Here is a 20,375-nt window from a genome sequence, read left to right on the forward strand (position 1 = left end):
AATAAACTCCGACAAACTTTGTCTGAGTAGTGTACTGTCGAAGTCATGTCGATATTCAGTAGTGTCGGAGTAACGTAATGTCGAAGTAACGTTTGTCGGAGTTAATTTTTAAAGCCATTTTATATCTGTTTAACAGACAAGCTCCAAATCAAGCCGCAAAACAAGTTCGAGCACATCGCGGTGACGTCACTGTCTGTAGACTTCAAGGTGACAGACTTGAACATGGACCGCCTCGCCAAGCTTCAGCAGGAGTTGCAGGAGCGATTCGAGCAGACCAACAATAGGGTGAGTGAAGTAAAAATTGAGCATTATGTAGGTTGAGGCAACCATTAGGCCTCAGCCTCGAATTTAGCGGGCAGCGGGGCGGCGGCGGCGGCGGCGCGGGAGCGGGGCGGGCAACGCAGACCCGTTCTCGAAACAAGCGGGCAGCTCGCGCGGCGCTTTAGCGGCGAAGTGTTGTGTTCGGGGTTGTGTTGTCGAGATATTTGTTTTTATTCGCAAACGAAATGTCTGAACAACGGCGACAATTTTATTTCGATTCAAATTTATTCCTAACGCTCGATTTATTGTGGGCAAAAGAAGGAGTGCGCTGCCCGCTCGTTGCCCGCTCCCTCGCCGCTGCCCGCTCGTTGCCCGCTCCGGCGCCGCTGCCGCGCCGCTGTTTTCGAAAACCGGTCTATTTGATTTCACGCATAAGATCCTGCCGCTCCCGCGCCGCCGCCGCTCCCGCCCCGCTCCCCGTTAAACTCGAGGCTGAGGCCTTACATTAGCGCCGCGGTCTTTTTGAACATCAGCATTGGTTATCTAAAGCTGGCATATTAATATCGCTTAAACTGCTTAGATGATACTGGCGGAATATTGTGTTGGAAAAAACAAATTGATTGGAAAAATAATACAGATTTTCTTAATTCTCATCAATCATCTTTTAGTTCAAAGTTATTTTTATCATAGTCAAGTTATCCAGTTATTGACAAATTTCGCGGGAGACATTTGGGAAAAGCCACACTGTGCGGTGCGGTTGCGGCTCGGCACCGGAGCGTTATCGCTGCAGCGCCCTGCATATTATAAAGATCACTGATATGCCAAACGGTGCGTTCCGGCGCCGCACCGCAGAAACACCGCTGTTTAACCCTCCCGTAGTGAGAGGGTGGAATTCCCTCACTCTGAGCACTCCTAGCCGTTATCACTCCTATCACTCACTCCTACACTGACTAGGGGTACTACTAACTAGTGAATCAAACACCGTCTTGAGGTCAACTGAATTCAACTTTATTCTTTCCTCGGTTATATATAAAGGGCGGGCAAAAAATCTGGACACCGCGCGCTAATATTTTGCCTTAATCTAACAGGTGCCATCTATTGGCCAAATTACGTGAACTACCTGTCATCTAGCGCGCGGTGACATCTATCGGTAAACCACTAAACCTTAAACCGACGTCAACAACCGCAACACGGTGCGGGTGGTCGCGGTGCGGCGCCAGAGCGATGTCGCTGCGGCGCCCTGCATATAAAGATCACTGATATGCCAAACGGTGCGTTCCGGCGCCGCACCACAGAAACACCGCAACACGGTGCGGATGGTCGCGGTGCGGCGCCGGAGCGTTATCGCTGCAGCGCCCTGCATTTATAAAGATCACTGATATGCCAAACGGTGCGTTCCGGCGCCGCACCGCAGGCACACCGCACTTCGATTGAGCGAGACGGGGCCGTATGGCCACAGGTGTACAGTGATGCAGAAAAATGTTTGCGGTGAGGCGCCGCACCGAACTGTGTGGCTTCTCACTTTGCTGCTGGCAGTGCAGGACCGGCCGTTGTGGAAATCCATGCATACCCTTTGTCCAGAAGTGGACGCAAATATACACTCGGCATCAAATAAATAGCACCTCCTGCGATAAGCACTTATCAAACGTATGCATCCCCACTTGCCACCAACATTAGTACCATTTGAAAGCCTAGTTCTTAACTTCATTTCATTAAAGGAAAGATTTTTACCCCAAAAATGTGTCTTTTGAAGGAACTAGAGTCACTTCTTCAAAAAATAGGTAGTTACGCTTGAGCCAACTTTTATGGCTATAAAACTGTTAAATTGGGATTAATTGCTATCCATCTGTTAAAAAGGACACGTAAGACCATTATTTGGTTTTATAATTGGTCTACTTGGTCCCATAGGTGAGCCCCAAGTGAGGCCTTTTTTCAAGTCACATTTATGGTACTTAAAAAAAAAATGTGTTTTTCTTTAAGTTTATTTATTGGGCTTTCAAATAACACCAATATTGTCGGGGCACCATGATTGTGTCAGAAGAAAATCTTTAAAGTTCGCGTCGCGGAAGGTGCGATTTATTTGATGTTGAGTGTATTTTCAACTGCTGCCTGCTTAAACGTGAAAATTTGCTTCCCAAGGTGCTAGAACTCCGCGAACGCCTGTCCAAGCTGTGGGACTGTCTAGACGAGGACCAGGTGTACCGCGAGAACTTCCTGCACGCGCACCCCGGCTGCCACCCGCGTAGCGAAGCCGCCATCAAGGACGAGATCCGCCGCTGCGACCAGATCAAGAGGCAGAAGATACAGGTACATATAAATTAAGAAGCGTTGTGCCCGTAGAATTCCTCTATAGAAACTTAGAAATTAGAGGTTCAAAGAAGCGCTGCAGTGATGCCACTGTGCCGCGCTTTCCGTGGCCGCTACTAAAGCCGTAGAATTTTGTCCAATGACCCCAAGCCCCAATACCCATCCTTATCGCTCGCGCGTAATTATGTTGCTGTCGCGCTCGCACCCTCACTGCGGGCGCCCGTCGCACAGTCGGATGGGTAGCTTGGGGTCATTGGTCAGAATTCTACGTGCTCACAGACCGTTACCGTTTTTGACTTTTTGACTGATCTCCTTAAGGCCTACGCTAAAACTGACACGTGCCCGCTCTGGAAGTCTGACGCGGGTTTGCGCTCCGTCGCGCCAGCAAATGCACGTAAATACACGCTCGCGTCGTGTGCCGTCCTCCGTTGCGCGTGTGAGAACCCGTCACACACTACGCTGCTTATAGCTCATAATTTTATCGTAGGCCCTTTGTGAATGAATTTAAAAAAAATCTTTCATAGCAAAAGATGCCTAAGCAATATGCGAGCCAAACAGCGGAATTCATTCAGAGGTTTGAGCTGCAATGTGCATTGATAGATCAACTTTCTAATGAACCTTCTTTTATTATCAGAGACAAATGGAGGATTTTTATGTAAATTATAAATAACATGAAAAAATCGAACTGCCTAAGGCGGGAATAATTCTTATGTAGCTGATATGCTATAATCACATCAGATTGAAGTGCCAAGAGCTTTAAATTCGCCTCCATGTTACGGTAAAACAAAATGTTCATCACTTTGTTCTAATTTAACTCATATTCCCAGGTGTTCGTAGCCAACGTCCGTACTAAGATAAAGCTGATGTGGGACAGCGTGATGTATTCGCCGCAACAGCGCGAGGAGTTCGTGCACTACTTCCAGGACATCTTCACGGAGGACACGCTCACGTTGCATGAGCTGTATTTGGACAAGATCACCAAGTTCTACAGTGAGAACAAGTATGTAAAATAAAAAAATTATAATAAAAAAAACTTTTTTAAAAACAAGCTTTATCCTAAAATGCAGTTGTACTAAAATGAAAAAAATAATTGTATGCTTGGTTCAAAGAATTTCAAAAGCTTGTATCGCGCATGGAATTTATTCCTCTTTTTTTCTGTTTGCGCTACAAGCTTTCGAAATTCTTTGAACCAAGCATACAATTATTTTTTTCATTTTAGTACAACTGCATTTTAGGATAAAGCTTGTTTTTAAAAAAGTTTTTTTTATTATAATTTTATTTTACACTTTTTAGTTGTATCTCAATCTCTGGGTCATTATTTAGCACCAAAGTGCTCGAGAAGTCGAATCCAACGAACCCAAACTCGATAAGATTCCGCCGTTTCGTTTAGGAGTTCCTATGGCCACCTCCTGACTCCATCATCAGGACCCTGGACATCATCTAGCACCCATTATTTTTTCATTGTACGTCAATGACATCCCCAAATATCCGAATACGGATTTAGCCCTCTTTGCGGACGACACCGCACTCTACAAGTCCGGACGTAATCGGAATTACGTCATCTTGGCGCTCCAACGCGCAGTCACACAATTAGGTGAATGGTTCAGGAAGTGGCGTATCGAGGTAATCCCGAAAAAAGTGCAGCAGTGTACTTTTCTAGGGCTTTGTCTGCGAAACGTCCCCCGGTTCGCACTCGTCCTAGTGTCCCCACCCATCTCACCTTATTTGACCAAACTATTCCTTGGAAGAGTGAGGCCAAGTACTTAGGTGTCGACCAGAGATTATCGTTTGCTCCGCACCTCAGACGCGTCTTGAGCCGTGCGAACCACTACACCCACCGACTCTACCACCTAGTTGGAAGGAAAAGTAAATTGAGTTGACAATTTACAAAACCTGCATCCGTCCAGTGTTGACTTACGCCAGTCCGGTGTTTGCTTACACTTCCTGCACAGTCCTTAAGAAATTCCAGACCCTCGAAGACAAATTCTTACGCCGAGCCGCGGATGCCCCGTGGTTCGTGCGTAACACGAATCTCCATAGAGATTTCGAGATCCCATCAATTGATCACTTTATGAAAGAAGCCTCTCGCCGCTACTTTGATAAAGCGATCAACCACAAGAACCCTCTTATCGTTAGCGCCGCCACGTATACACCCCAGAAAGATGTCGCTACCCAATACCGACGACCTAGGCATGTCCTAGACGACCACGACGATCCTATTACCGACTTTCTGAACACATCAGACATCACTGCCTTAAGCACGCCAACTACTCCACAACACAGTAGCTCGTTATACCGTACTCGCCGGTGAGCACGAGGCCCTGCCTTCCATTTCGGACGGTACAGACATGTACCGGGCCGGTTCTCCCCAATCCGTCCCCCGGACACGGCCAGAGCCGAGGTCCGAGACTACCATGGCGCCCTCAGGCCGCGTCCGCCGTAGTCCCCCTCGATCGGGCCCACTAGAGTGAGCCCACCGTAGGCTGGACTTTGGTCCAACACCGCGGTGGGCAACCCTCTAGTTGGGTTCGCCACTGATCGGGTGCCTTATGCGCTCGGTACGGCCCGATCACGAACGTCAGTCTGCGACCGACGCGGACGAGCCTGGGCTTCGCTTCGCGAAGCCCACACTCGGCCTCGTCGGCACGCGCACCGCCGATCGCCAAACGGCTAGAGTACCTTCTGTACTCGCCACTCTGCCCGGTGAAGCTGGAAAAGCTCCTTAAGCTACCAGCGCGCGTCCCTACAAAAAAAAAAATCATCTAGCACTAAACTGCTTGAAAAGACAAATCCAACGAACCCAAACTCGATGAGTTTCTGCCTTTTCGTTTAGGATTTCCTATGGCCACCTCCCAAATCCATCATCAGGGCCCTGGACATCATCTAGCACTAAACTACTCGAAAAGACAAATCCAACGAACCCAAACTAGATGAGTTTCTGCCGTTTCGTTTAGGAGTTCCTATGGCCATCTCCCTAATTCGTCATAAGGACCCTGGACATCATCTAGCACTAAACTGCTCGAAAAGACAAATCCAACGAACCCAAACTCGATGCGATTCCGCCGTTTCGTTTAGGAGTTCCTATGGCCACCTCCTGACTCCATCATCAGGACCCTGGACATCATCTAGCACTAAACTGCTCGAAAAGACAAATCCAACGAACCCAAACTCGATGAGTTTCTGCGGTTTCGATTAGGAGTTCCTATGGCCACCTCCCTAATCCATCATCAGGACCCTGGACATCATCTAGCACTAAACTGCTCGAAAAGACAAATCCAACGATCCCAAACTCGATGCGATTCCGCCATTTCGTTTAAGAGTTCCTATGGCCACCTCATGACTCCATCATCAGTACCCTGGACATCATCTAGCACTAAACTGTTCGAAAAGACAAATCCAACGAACCCAAACTCGATGAGTTTCTGCCGTTTCGTTTAGGAGTTCCTATGGCCACCTCCCTAATCCATCATCAGGACCCTGGACATCATCTAGCACTAAACTGCTCGAAAAGACAAATCCAACGATCCCAAACTCGATGCGATTCCGCCGTTTCGTTTAGGAGTTCCTATGGCCACCTCCTGACTCCATCATCAGACCAGCTCAATGGTACCATATTATTGCATTGTCATCGTACTTACATAAGTATACCAAATTTCAGCTCAATCGGTTGAGGAGAAGTTGTCTTAAATTCAGTTGCAAGATTTGTCCCACACATACTAACAAGTGAAGTCAATATAAAGCTTGTAATAAATAATAATAAATATCCTTAGACATTTTACACTGCGCTTCTAGTCCCAAACTAAGCAAAGCTTGTACTATGGGTACTAGACAACGGATATAAACATACTTAAATACTTTTTTTTTAAAATACATACTTATTATACATAGAAAACACCCAGTCCAATACAAACAAATATGTTCATGCACACAAATGTTTGTACTGTGCGGGAATCGAATCCGCTACCTCCGGAATAGTAGTCCGTTTCGAACCACTACACCAAACGGCACTATGTACTGTGATTAGCTTCCATCTAGTATTTGCTTGTAGTTTTTGCCATATTATCTTGCTGTATAGCAAATCAAGCTAATGACAACGGCCCGACTTGATGATGATAATTACGGTGATGTCATTTGACACACGTTCTAGCTAAACCTAGAGATATAATGCTCCATTAGCAAAGAGCCAAAGACTAAGCAAATTGTGTGCTTACTATCGTGTTATACATTAAGCGTGCTCGATAGCGACTGCGTAAAAAATTACATAAAATATATGACATATTGCGCAGTGCCCCTAGCGGTTACTTTCAATACCTAAAATCGTCATAGTTTTTTTTGCACACTTGCTAGCCGCTATGTGCATTTGGTCTAACTCATGGTAAAACTACAGACGACTAGATCAGGGTTTCCCAATTTTTTTTTTGCCAAGGAACCCTAATTGATTATACTTTTCCTAGCGGAACCCCCGTACTACTCCGCCCGCACGCCCTGCCCCTCCCTTGTGCGTAAACAAGTCGGTGCGAGCGAACAACGTCGGTCACGAAACGTGGGATAATATTTTTTACGGAACCCTTGCGGCCTTTCCACGGAACCCCAGGGTTCCGCGGACCACCATTCGGGAACCGCTGGACTAGATGATTGATTGATGATAATGATGTTGTTCCCAGACACATCTTCGAGCTGGTGATGACCCGCAAGAACCTTTGGCTGAAGATGACCGAGTTGGAAGCGCGGGCTACCGAGCCCGGCCGCTACCACAACCGCGGCGGACAGCTGCTGCGGGAAGAGAAGGAACGGAAGGCTATTGCTAGCAATGTGAGTGAAGTTACTTTTCTTTGTTTACACTTATATTAGAAAGAGGAGAGATTTGAAAGAAAGAAAGAAACAGTTATTACAATGGACATCACACAAATACAGGCAATGAGGGTTTTCGCGATTGAAAAATCCGCCAGATGGCAATACGTAAACGCGAGGTCCAAATGCTGCATGATTGGTTATTTTTGACATGACATTGACAAATATGTCAAAATCCACCAATCACGCAGCATTTGGACCTCGCGTCTACGTATTGCCATCTGGCGGTTTTTTCAATCGCGAAAACCCTCATTACATAGACATGACAGTGGTACATAATAATGAAAGAAGAAAAGAAATAAAATAAAAACAAGAGTAAACTGAGCAGCAGATTTGCTTGTTTGTATTGTATAGGCTCTGGAACTACTGGACCGATTTAAAAAAATATTTCACCATTAGAATCCTAAATTATTTCTGATGAATGCAGGCGGTACCAGTTCACCAGAGTAACTAGTATTCCAATAGGTTGATTAAAATAATCTAGCATCTTAAAGGCAGTTGTTCGCGCCGTGATAAGGAAAGGTAGCTTGGGGTCATTGGACAAAATTCTACGTGCTCAGGGACCGGACTATAGTAACTTAAATGTCTTATAGATCAAATCAACGTGATAAGGTTCCAACTTCCATTGTATAAATGATATTGACACCAATTTAGGTAACCAAGTACTAGTGGTATCTATCAACCATTTTTATCATACTAAACCTCGTGACATTGCTATTTCATTTACATAAACTTTTATATTGTATTTTTGCAAAAGTACTTAATTCACTTGTATTTAAATTATTTTTCTATTCATCAGTTGCCGAAAATCGAAGCTCAACTCCGCGAGCTGGTCACAGAGTATGAAGCTAAGAACGGCACCACCTTCACAGTAGACGGCAAGCCGCTGATACAGCTGATTGAAGACGAATGGGAGAACAGGAAAGCTGTAAGTAAATAGAATTATCATCACGCGCGCTATAGTAATTTTTTTTCCAGTTGGAGAAAGCTATTACAACTATCTGAACTATGTAAGGTATTATTATGTTTGGTCACCTGTGAATCGACTCAAATGCCGGCAGAAGCGGCACTAACTATTAGCATGGGACCTAGTAATTTGCTTTGCACAGATAGACTACATAATATTTTGATGCAAAGCGCACCTATTGCATCAACAACGTGCCACGATCGCATCGGCAGAGCGGTACAGCAAGCTATCAGCGTGTGACATTAGTTGGAACTGTAATTGTTCGAAGTTCATATCAACTGTTTTTTTTTTGCATAATCGCACCTATCACCACTGCAATAAGTGCCATAATCGTCCACAGAAGCGCCACAACAAGCTGTCGGCTTGCAAGCAGGCGCTGACGCCGACTTTACGTTTAATTTAAATGCAAAATCACCCTTATCGCCACTACAATAAGTGCCATAATCGCCCACAAGAGCGCCACAACAAGCTATCCGCTCGCAAGCAGGCGCTGACGCCGACTTTACGTTTAATTTAGATGCAAAATCACCCTTATTACTACTGCAATAAGTGCCATAATCGCCCACAGGAGCGCCACAACAAGCTGTCCGCGCGCAAGGCGCTGACGCCGACTTACATTACGTTTAATTTAGATGCAAAATCACCTTTATTACCACTACAATAAGTGCCATAATCGCCCACAGGAGCGCCACAACAAGCTATCCGCTCGCAAGCAGGCGCTGACGCCGACTTTACGTTTAATTTAGATGCAAACTTCCCCCCGCGCAAGTGCGCACGAGTGCACGTAAAAACGTTAGCTCCGTACAAATTATTTATTTCCCATAGTCAAAAGTGCCAATTTGGGTGTAAAAACCGGTTAAATATAGTGCAAAAGACAAAATACGCCCAGTGAACTAATTTCCAACTCTCTAAGTGACTAAATAGTGAGTGAAATAACGAAATCAAAATACCAAAATCGCCAAGTAAACAATCAACTTCGAGTGTCGTTTTGTGTGACTAAGTGTGAAAAAATTCATACTACCCTATTGTGCAAAATAATTTCACACACAAGATTGCCTTTAGAAGCTGGATCACAATTTTCGTCCATCACACATCAGGCACCGTGGTCTAGCGGTACGATCGCTCGACTTATTACGCACGGCAATCGGTGGGAACCAAGTTCAAACCCGGGTCACATAAAAATTTTGATTTTTGTGGCGTTTACTAAATCATGTCTGCAAAGAGTAAACAAACTACTGTGACGAGTGGGGGCCGACAGATGGCGCCACAGGTGGTATGCAGTAAGTGCAAAAATAAAGTTGACCCAAAAAATACAGTAACATGTTCGCTATGTAAGAAAGCTTACGAATACGACTGTATTGGCTACTCTGAGAAGCTACATCGTTTAAAAGATACTGATTCAAAGAAAAAATGGAAGTGCAAAACATGCCAAGAGAAATCCACCAAACAAACAACAATTAATCCTGAGCCGTCCTTTATAACATTAAGAAAAAAACAGTCCTCACCTACTGTAGCTCCAAACAGCTTATCAAAAATTGAAGATAACGAATGTCCTGCTGGCCCTAGTGAAATGATGGTATCCACTCCAAAGAGTTCAACAGGACTTCAGGACTCACATATCCTCACATTGGACAACGTATCATTCAACGAATCCCTCTCAGTATCTGACAGGTTACTACAGAGAAGTCTAGATTATACGGTAACGAACACAGTATCACAGGCTACAACTATAGCTGAAATGAAAGAGCAGATTTGTTATCTCCAGTTACAACTCACTAGCCAGCAGAATGAACTGGAGAGCTATATTCTAGAAAATAACAACTTGCGCTCTCGAAATACAATGTTGACAAATGAAAATAATACGCTTAAAAAGCTATGTCTATCTCCATTAGAGGAAAATAGTATTATACGGAATACTCCTGCCAAGTCCAGCACTCGCAAAAAGGACTCCGACAACATCTTAATCCTGCGACAACAAATAACATCACTAGAAAAACAATTACTAGCTGCCGAGACCGAAATAAATAATCTTACAGAACAAATCCGTATCTTGTTAGTAAAGTCTGAGGAAAAAAATGAGCTTTACCAACAACCAAATATCCCTTTGCCTACATCTTCACCTACGCAAACGGAAAAGGACTACTGCAGAAACAACATACTGATTTATGGATCCCAACAGTGCGTTGGTTTAGCTTCAGCCCTGATTAAATCGAGAGAACAAACAAACTATGTGAGATATCGAATCACTAGTAATACAAAGCCTCACGCACCTGCTACAGATATCCTTAGGGACTGCTTTGATATTAATTTACAGCCAAATGACAAACTGATTGTGTGTTTAGGAGAAAACGATTATGACATGAAAATACTATTATCACAATTACGCAATTTACTTATTAAATTTAACGGATGCGACATCATTGTTTTAAATGTTTTTAAAAGTAGATATTTGAATGCTAGTGACATTAATAATAATATTAAAAAACTCTGTGAAAGGCACAAAAAATGCCATTTTGTTACCTGTTTAAATGGTTTGCCAGAAATGTGTAAATCAATTTTATAGTTGACTGTATTGATTATGCTAAAAAATACTTAGATATCAGGAACTTAAGGAAATTAATAGTGGGAAATCAAAAATCGGGAAATTTTAAGAAAACAAAAAGTATCGCTAAGGGCACAATCCCTTACTACTTTCCCCTAGCTCCTCGCGTAAACTCTGATACTCCTGATGCTAAATTACCGCTAGAAAAAAGCAAAAAAACTATTAGGGACTATTTTCCTATAGTTAAGAAAAACAATGATTTTTTTCGTGAACCAAAATCGTGATTCCTCTCAGACGTTCACCATTCTACACCAAAATATAGCTAGTATTAGGTCAAAACAGGATATCTTGGAGTTAACACTAGAAGAACTACGCGAATCTGGTACTAACCCTGACCTTATATGTCTCTCCGAAACGTTTTTACAAACAGACAATGCTGCATATGTAAAAGTTGGTGGTTATGAATTGGCAACTGCATTCTGTAGAGAGAAACAACAAGGTGGAACCTGTATCCTTGCTAAACGGGATATTATCTATAAAGACCTGACATGTATAAAAAAGTATACTTCAGAAAAAAGCTTTGAAGCATGTGGTATAGAAATCCCGTTCCATAAATTGTTAGTTCTTTGTGTCTACAGAACACCTACATCAGACCCCAATTGTTTTTTAAACAAACTCGATCAAACTCTTCATGAAATATCTAAACGCTATAAAAAAAACACAAACTTAGTTATAGCAGGTGATCTTAACATCAACACCCTTAAAGCAGGAAAAATTACCGAATACCTAAAAGATATATGCAATGCCTATAATCTTAAAATTCATATTGACGTTCCCACTCGTAAAGAGTCCTGCATAGATCACATTCTAAGCAACATAAAAAATGCATCAGCCACTGTACTACCTCTCTTCCTTTCAGACCACGACACAGCTCAAATGCTTTGCTTTCCAGTAGGCAAAATAAACACCCAACCAAAATCGCATTTCATATACAGAAGAGACTACTGCCTCGAGAACACAAATAAGTTTAAAGAATGCTTGAGCAATATGTCGTGGTCGGATGTATATGGTGAAAGTGATTTAAATTCTGCTTTTGAGATATTTCATGAAATTATATGCTTATTTTACAAGTTATGTTTCCCTATAATAAGAATTAAAATTAATAATTTGATCTCAAATAAACAAAACTGGATAACCAAGGGTCTAAAAATATGCTGCAAAACAAAAAGATTTCTTAGACACTGTTATTATAAAAACAAAACTACAAGTTGTAAGTCAAAATATCTAACATACTCTAAACTATTAAAAAAAGCTATACGCACGGCACAAATAAACTCAAATATTAAATTCATTAATAAAAGTAATAATAAATGCAAAGCTACCTGGTCCGTAATAAAAAATAATTTACCGAAGCTAAAAATAGACAATAACATAACATCATTAAAAAATAATAATATAACAATAACTGATCCTACTGAAATAGCTAATACTTTCAACAAATATTTTATAGATTTGACTGACGATATGACATTGAATTCTAAATATGACTTTGAAATAATGACGGTCTCAAATTCAATGTTTTTAATACCTATTACTGACGAGGAAGTGAAAAAAGAAATTATGACTTTGAATAACACAAATTCAGAAGGCTACGATGGTATTAATACTAAAATACTAAAGGTTTGTGTGAATGAAGTAGTTGGTATTCTATCATACCTGATCAATTTATCATTTTCATCAGGCACATTCCCTAATAAATTAAAAATGTCAATAGTTAAGCCTCTGTTCAAAAAAGGTGACCGTGATAATGCTCTCAACTATCGACCTATTACTCTTATACCTATTTTGTCGAAGGTTTTTGAGAAGTGCATGCTTAAAAGACTTAGCAACTTCTGTACCAAAAACAAAATCATAAAGAAAGAGCAATTTGGTTTTCAGAAGGACAAGTCCACAACGTTGGCTATGTTCAATCTAGTAAGCACGGTTCTGACTAGCCTTAATAGCAACCATTTGACTACTGGATTGTTCTTTGACTTGTCAAAGGCGTTTGACTTCGTTGATCACAAACTACTGCTACAAAAATTAGAAAAGATGGGAATAAGAGGCCAGACACTGCATTGGATCTCATCCTATTTGGATAGTCGGCAACAATGTGTCACAATTGATAAAATAATAGGAAAGGAGACAAAAACAATCTCATCAGATTTCAAATATAAAATCTGTGGCGTTCCCCAAGGGAGCGTGCTGGGACCAATTTTGTTTCTACTGTACATAAATGACATAACGCAAGTGACAAGACACAAATGTACATTATTCGCTGACGATATTTCGATAATAGTGACATCTGATGACAAAAATAAAGTAAATTATCATGAAAATGACATTAATAATACGATTGACAATATAACTAAATGGCTACATGCAAATAATCTTAAAATTAATATTAATAAATCAAAATTCATACAATTTAACAAGCATAAACAAAAGAGATTCGATCCAAACATAAACATAAAAAAGATAAACGAAGTAACAGACCTCAAATTCTTAGGTGTATCAATTGACGAAAATCTAGACTGGAAAAAGCATATAGTTAGCGTCTGTGTTCGAGTCAATAGGTTTGTATATGCCCTTAGACAAGTGAAAAACGTTACTTCTAGAAGAACCGCCATTATGTCCTACCATGCCTACATTGAATCCATCCTTCGATACGGAGTTATTCTATGGGGTAACAGTACAAACAAAAATATGGTATTTATAGCACAAAAAAGGTGTATCAGAGCCATATGTGGAATTTCTCCTCGCGAGTCCTGCAGGCCACTATTTAAAAGCCTCGGACTACTGCCATTCCCATGTCTGTATATTTATGAAGTAGCAATTTTCGTACACAAAAATCCGGAGCTCTTTCAAAAAGCGGGTAATTTTCATCTTAGATATCCCCATAGACTGATATTAAGTGATATACCAAAATCAACAAAGTATGGGAAAAGCTGTATTTGTATGTGTGTTCGAATCTATAATAAAATTCCAAATGAATTTAAACTGCTCACTATTAATTTGTTTAAGAATAGACTATATAAATGGCTAAACCAACATAGCTTCTATGACATGAAGGATTTCTTTGCGACATAACATTCGTGCTAAGCTGATAATTAATATTTTTGTTGACATTATTGTAAATTGAAATGAATTGACTTAAATTGAATTCTGACATTATTGTAACTGAGACATTATTATGAACTTATTGTATTAATTAATTAGATTCCAACTACTGTATATAAAATATTTGCATGCATTCTTTGATGAAGCAGAACATGAGCACATTTCAACATGTAACACCGATATTTAATTATGTATACCATGTTTTAAGCAAATAAATAAATTATCTTATCTTATCTTATCTTATCAAAATCACCTTTATTACCACTTCAATAAGTGCCGTAATCGCCCACAGGAGCGCCACAACAAGCTGTCCGCGCGCAAGGCGCTGACGCCGACTTACATTACATTTAATTTAGATGCAAAATCACCCTTATTACCACTACAATAAGTGCCATAATCGCCCACAGGAGCGCCACAACAAGCTATCCGCTCGCAAGTAGGCGCTGACGCCGACTTTACGTTTAATTTAGATGCAAAATCACCCTTATTACCACTACAATAGGTGCCATAATCGTCCACAGAAGCGCCACAACAAGTTGTCGGCTTGCAAGCAGGCGCTGACGCCGACTTTACGTTTAATTTAGATGCAAAATCACCCTTATTACTACTACAATAAGTGCCATAATCGCCCACAGGAGCGCCACAACAAGCTGTCGGCTCGCAAGCAGGCGCTGACGCCGACGACGCCCCTTCTACGCTCGCTGGCCACGTCGCCGCTCGGCAAGCGCAACCGCACCGCCGCTGGGCTCGCCGCCACTGCTGAGAAGAACAGGTGGGTTTTAGACTTTATTTCAAGCGGTTAAAGTTCATTTTAGGGTTATAGTACGCAGAACTGACGGCTGATGGGGCAGCAAGGTTCTGGAGTGGAGGCCACGTACCGGAAAGCGCAGCGTAGGACCTCCATGCGCAAGGTGGACCGACGACCTCATAAAGGCAGCGGGAAGGCACTGGATACAGGCCGCTACCAACCGGCCATTGTGGAAATCATGGGGGTGGCCTATGTTCAGCAGTGGTCGTCCTGTGGCTGAAATGATGATAAAAGTTCATTTTATGCTCACTCACCGTCACCGCTGAGAAGAAGAAGGTGGGTTTAGATATAGTCTTTATTTCAAGCGGTTAGAGCTCATTTTACATTAGAGATCTTTCAAGCTCACTCGTTGGCCACGTCGCCGCTCGGCAAGCGCAACCGCACCGCCGCACGGTGGGCTGATATTAGAGCTTCATAGACTTAGCGTCGCTCAAAAATCAAGTGCCTAATTTTGAAAAAATAAATATGCCAATGTGTTCCTTTACCAAAAAGGAATATTTTATGTTATGTAACGTTTCTTGATAAAGTTATTATTTAATAAGTTATTGACAATTTCCTTTTTTTTTGTATGGAGCTCAACATTTATTTTTATTTTATTCGTTATTCTCAAACTTTCTTAAGAAATTGACTTTTGTATTATGTAATGCAACATATAAGCTATGTTATCACCAAGTGTCGCATTTCGGAAATCTTCGGAACATTGTCATTTTGGACTTTAAAATAAAAAAAAATAAAAAATTTAAATAACTGCCAAATTTTATAAAAATAACTACGCCAATGTGTTCCTTTGCCAAAAAGAAATATTTTATGTTATGTAACGTTTCTTGATAAAGTTATTATTTAATAAGTTATTGACAATTTCCTTTTTTTTTTGTATGGAGCTCAATATTTATTTTTATTTTATTCGTTATTCTTAAGCTTTCTTAAGAAATTGACTTTTGTATTATGTAATGCAACATATAAGCTATGTTATCACAAAGTGTCGCATTTCGGAAATCTTCGGAACATTGTCATTTTGGACTTTAAAATAAAAAAAATAAAAAAATTTAATAACTGCCAAATTTTGTAAAAATAACTACGCCAATGTGTTCCTTTGCCAAAAAGAAATATTTTATGTTATGTAACTTTTCTTGATAAAGTTATTATTTAATAAGTTATTGACAATTTCCTTTTTTTTGTATGGAGCTCAACATTTACTTTTATTTTATTCGTTATTCTTAAACTTTTTTAAGAAATTGCTTTTTTTATTATGTAATGCATCATAAAAGCTATATTATCACCAAGGGACGAATCCCGGAAACCCTCGGAACATTGTCATTTTCGACTTTAAAATAAAAAAAAACGAAAAAAAATAAGTGCAATGTTATGTACTTTCTTCCGTACTACCCTAACGAGGTGAAGAACTAAGCACGTTTTTTATAGTGGTGTTCCCAGGAGGCCTAATCCACTTGTAAGATTATTAAAATTGTTTTATGGAAATTAAGCCAGTGTGAAGTTAAGTTTATTGGTTATTCAGAGTCAGTTTCTGAACCGTGAAATAGGCTAATATCTACCAAAGTAAAGCTTTCTTTCAGTATCGGTATCAGCCTCATTATCAAATTGATCATTTATTAATTAACTTTTTGCTGCTGTTGATAAAACTTTGTGTTTTCTATGAAGTTTATATTATTATCTATATCTGAGAATCAGATTTTAAAAATAAATTGTGTAAAATATCTTCATTAGTTGCTCTCCTGCAAAATTCGAGCATGGTGTAGTACTTTCTGATTGGAAGTAAATATATTTTCCGTGAGCAATAATTTTGTATGCTTGCAGGGATATACGTATATAGAGCTCCATGTACGTAGTATAGTTTGGTCTGCGAAACAAAATTTGCAAAAATGATGATTCTAGCGTTTTAGGGCAACTTGTAAGTGCCCAATTATGAACGTTCGGTTTGATGTCTCCAGATAAAACTTAATGGATGCGGAAATTGAAAATTTAATAGATCGTAATTCTGGAAGCAAAACAATCTCGTAATAACTGATTCTCACTTGATAGATAGAAAAATAATATCGTTGATAAATGGCAGCTCTGCACAAACAGCGATGTGATATTTGTAAAGCCATATCAAAAGAAATTAATAATTTAGACGTAATTGCCATCAAGAAAGGTTTTTAACACCACGAAAAAGTCCACTACAAATGATCAATTTGATGTCTAGGCTGATACTGAGAAAGAAATATTTACTTTTGTAGATTCAGAAAGTGGCTCTTGAGTCTAACCAATAAACTTAACTTCAAACTGGCTTAATTTCCATAAAACAAATATTATAGGTATTATAGTAACCTTAGTAATGATGTGGATTAGGCCTCCTGGGAACACCACTATAAAAAACGCGCTTAGTTTTTCACCTCGTTAGGGTAGTACGGAAGAAAGTACATAACATTGCAGTTTTCTTTTTCGTTTTTTTTTTATTTTAAAGTCGAAAATGACAATGTTCCGAGGGTTTCCGGGATTCGTCCCTTGGTGATAATATAGCTTATATGATGCATTACATAATACAAAAAGCAATTTCTTAAGAAAGCTTAAGAATAACGAATAAAATAAAAATAAATGTTGAGCTCCATACAAAAAAAAAGTAATTATTGTCAATAACTTATTAAATAATAACTTTATCAAGAAAAGTAACATAACATAAAATATTTCTTTTTGGCAAAGGAACACATTGGCGTAGTTATTTTTACAAAATTTGGCAGTTATTTAAAGTTTTTATTTTTTTTTATTTTAAAGTCCAAAATGACAATGTTCCGAAGATTTCCGAAATGCGACACTTGGTGATAACATAGCTTATATGTTGCATTACATAATACAAAAGTCAATTTCTTAAGAAAGTTTGAGAATAACGAATAAAATAAAAATAAATGTTGAGCTCCATACAAAAAAAAAGGAAATTGTCAATAACTTATTAAATAATAACTTTATCAAGAAACGTTACATAACATAAAATATTCCTTTTTGGTAAAGGAACACATTGGCATATTTATTTTTTCAAAATTAGGCACTTGATTTTTGAGCGACGCTAAGTCTATGAAGCTCTAATATCAGCCCACCGTGCGCCGCCGGGCTCGCCGCCACCGCCGAGAAGAACAGGTGGGTTTAGACTTTATTTCTAACGGCTTAAAGTTGATTTTCCATGAGATACTTTTCATGTTCGCTCGCTGGCACCGCCCGTGGAGAGGTAGGTTTAGACTTTATTTCAAAGGGTTAACGCTGATTTTCCATAAGACACCATTTATGCTCACTCGCTGGCCACGTCGCCGCCGCGGGGCTCACCGCCACTGCTGAGAAGAACAGATGGACTTTATTTCAAAGGGTTAAAGTTCATTTTAGGCTCACTCGCTGTAACCGCCGAGAACAGGTGGGTTTTACTTTATTTCAAGCGGTTAGAGCTCATTTTACATAACAGATTTCTCATGCTACGCTCGCTGCCACGTCGCCGCTCGGCAAGCGCAACCGCACCGCCGCTGGGCTCGCCGCCACCGCCGAGAAGAACAGGTGGGTTTAGACTTTATTTCAAGCTGTTAAAGTTCATTTTCCATTACACCATTTATGCTCACTCGCCGTCATCGCCGAGAACAGTTGAGTTTTAGGCTTTATTTCAAGCGTTTAGAGCTCATTTTACATTAGAGATCTTTCAAGCTCACTCGCTGGCCACGGAACGTTCATGCAGGCACGCAGTGAAAACAACGCAGGACCGAAATCTTTGTTGGCCTTTGTCCAACAGTGAACAGCATTTGATTAAGATGAAATGGGGATGTATTTGCATAGACAATCTTACGCTACTGTTCGACATGAACATCTTTTTAAATTGGTAATAATTTATAATTAGTTAAAAATATTAACATAGCTTTGCATACCTTCCTTATAACCTTCCTACCCCAGCTTTGCGCAATACTTGTATTGACATTAAACAGTATGCTCACTCCGTAGGCCGTCCAAGCGTCAGCTGATGACTGGCAGCGCTACCAAAGCTGTCACCACCTTCTCCAACAATCTGTCTGCCCTCAAGAGGTCTGCCATATCCACGGTCAAGAGGTAAGATATATTAAATTCCTTTAACTATTAATTAAACGAATGAGCAAGTTCAAATGTGCTTTAAACCATAATATAAGACCATAAAGTTCAAAATAATGTGTAATACTGAATAACATTGAGGGATTTTTTTAAATTGCGTAATTAAAACTGTCAAGAATTTTACTTTGTCTTTGGAACGTCACATTATCTATTGTTGAAATCAGTGATTTGCTTTGTTAATCCACAACAAAGAGCAATGATTATTAGAATTGAGGAGATCGCTCCCCTTGTCAATGAGTTTGGTGGGACAGTTCAGTTTAGGTCATCTATACGATTTATCCGATTTATTAATCAATGACAAAAGTTACTATTTCATCTACATTTATTCTGTGTTTCTGTATCCAGTTATTTCATCACTATTGCCATAGCACCATAATGATATTTTTCATTCCTTCCCAACAGTGCGCGTTTGTGACTCGAAGCGAACACAGGCACTGACGCGAGGCAAGTCGTGCTTGATTAGTGACAGTAGCAAATTAACGGTTGCCGTACGCATTGTGTAAGCGAGGAATGAGAAATATTGTCGATCGCGCTCACGTAATGTAGGCGTCTACAATTGGTACAGTTCACAGCAGAATTTGATTGAGTCTGGTATCTTGTGAAGTACAGTTGACAGCACATTACACTACTCATTTTTATTTAGCAAAATAGCATCTATTACAAATATGTAAGATATCAGTGTTTATTCTGATTTTTTGTATTACTTTGCGTGCTATGTTTTTATTTTTCGGTTTTTGACTAAATAGCCGAGCCATCCACGGTAATCGGTCACACTTGATGAATTTCATAGATAAATAAACATCATAAAGAGTAATTAAGTCGCCTTTGTGGTACAATATAATACTCCCGGTTGTAAATGATAATTAATTTAATGAGTCTATAATACTAATGATAATAGCTTTCTAAGAAAAGAATTTCGCTCTTCAAAGCTTTTGTAATTCTAATTGGCCATTTTGCTTTGTTCATCTTTTCCTGAAGTTAAGTAAAAAAATTACTTACACAGTAATTTTGTTCCATGGTATTGAATTCAGATTTTTGCTGTCAACTGTACAACTAGTTTTGGTAGTTAGTAATATTATTTAACATAACGTAATTAAGTCGATGTCAGAAGTAATCAAGTAGTAGACAAATAGCATTTTGTACTTCGTAAAAATTGTGTTGCGTAGTGGACTAGTTTCGCATGGTACATGGTAGTTTACTGTTATTAGCTGTCAATCACTGGAAAAATATGGTTTCCTGAAAATCTCATTCTGTCCAGTCATGATTTGTGTATGCAAAATTCACTGTGATTTATTTAGTTGCTTCACATATATCGTGAATTAGAGGACAGACTTGTTTTTCAATTAATTTCTGCGATATTATGG

The 20,375-nt window shown here is 40.0% G+C and overlaps 1 protein-coding gene across 1 annotated transcript in view; it reads left to right on the top strand.

Annotated features, from left to right (window-relative positions):
• The window catches only part of LOC135078202 (protein regulator of cytokinesis 1-like), a 28,184-nt gene that overhangs the window by 3,250 nt on the left and 4,559 nt on the right, over nt 1-20,375 (top strand). Inside the window, exons 5-11 of the mRNA XM_063972788.1 lie at nt 137-285; nt 2,401-2,568; nt 3,396-3,568; nt 7,233-7,380; nt 8,219-8,347; nt 14,723-14,859; nt 18,868-18,972. Coding sequence (XP_063828858.1) covers nt 137-285; nt 2,401-2,568; nt 3,396-3,568; nt 7,233-7,380; nt 8,219-8,347; nt 14,723-14,859; nt 18,868-18,972 — 1,009 coding nt within the window. The remainder of the gene's footprint in view (nt 1-136; nt 286-2,400; nt 2,569-3,395; nt 3,569-7,232; nt 7,381-8,218; nt 8,348-14,722; nt 14,860-18,867; nt 18,973-20,375) is intronic.

The sequence above is a fragment of the Ostrinia nubilalis genome, chromosome 14 (assembly GCF_963855985.1).
Source record: "Ostrinia nubilalis chromosome 14, ilOstNubi1.1, whole genome shotgun sequence".
In the NCBI taxonomy this organism is placed as follows: domain Eukaryota; kingdom Metazoa; phylum Arthropoda; class Insecta; order Lepidoptera; family Crambidae; genus Ostrinia; species Ostrinia nubilalis.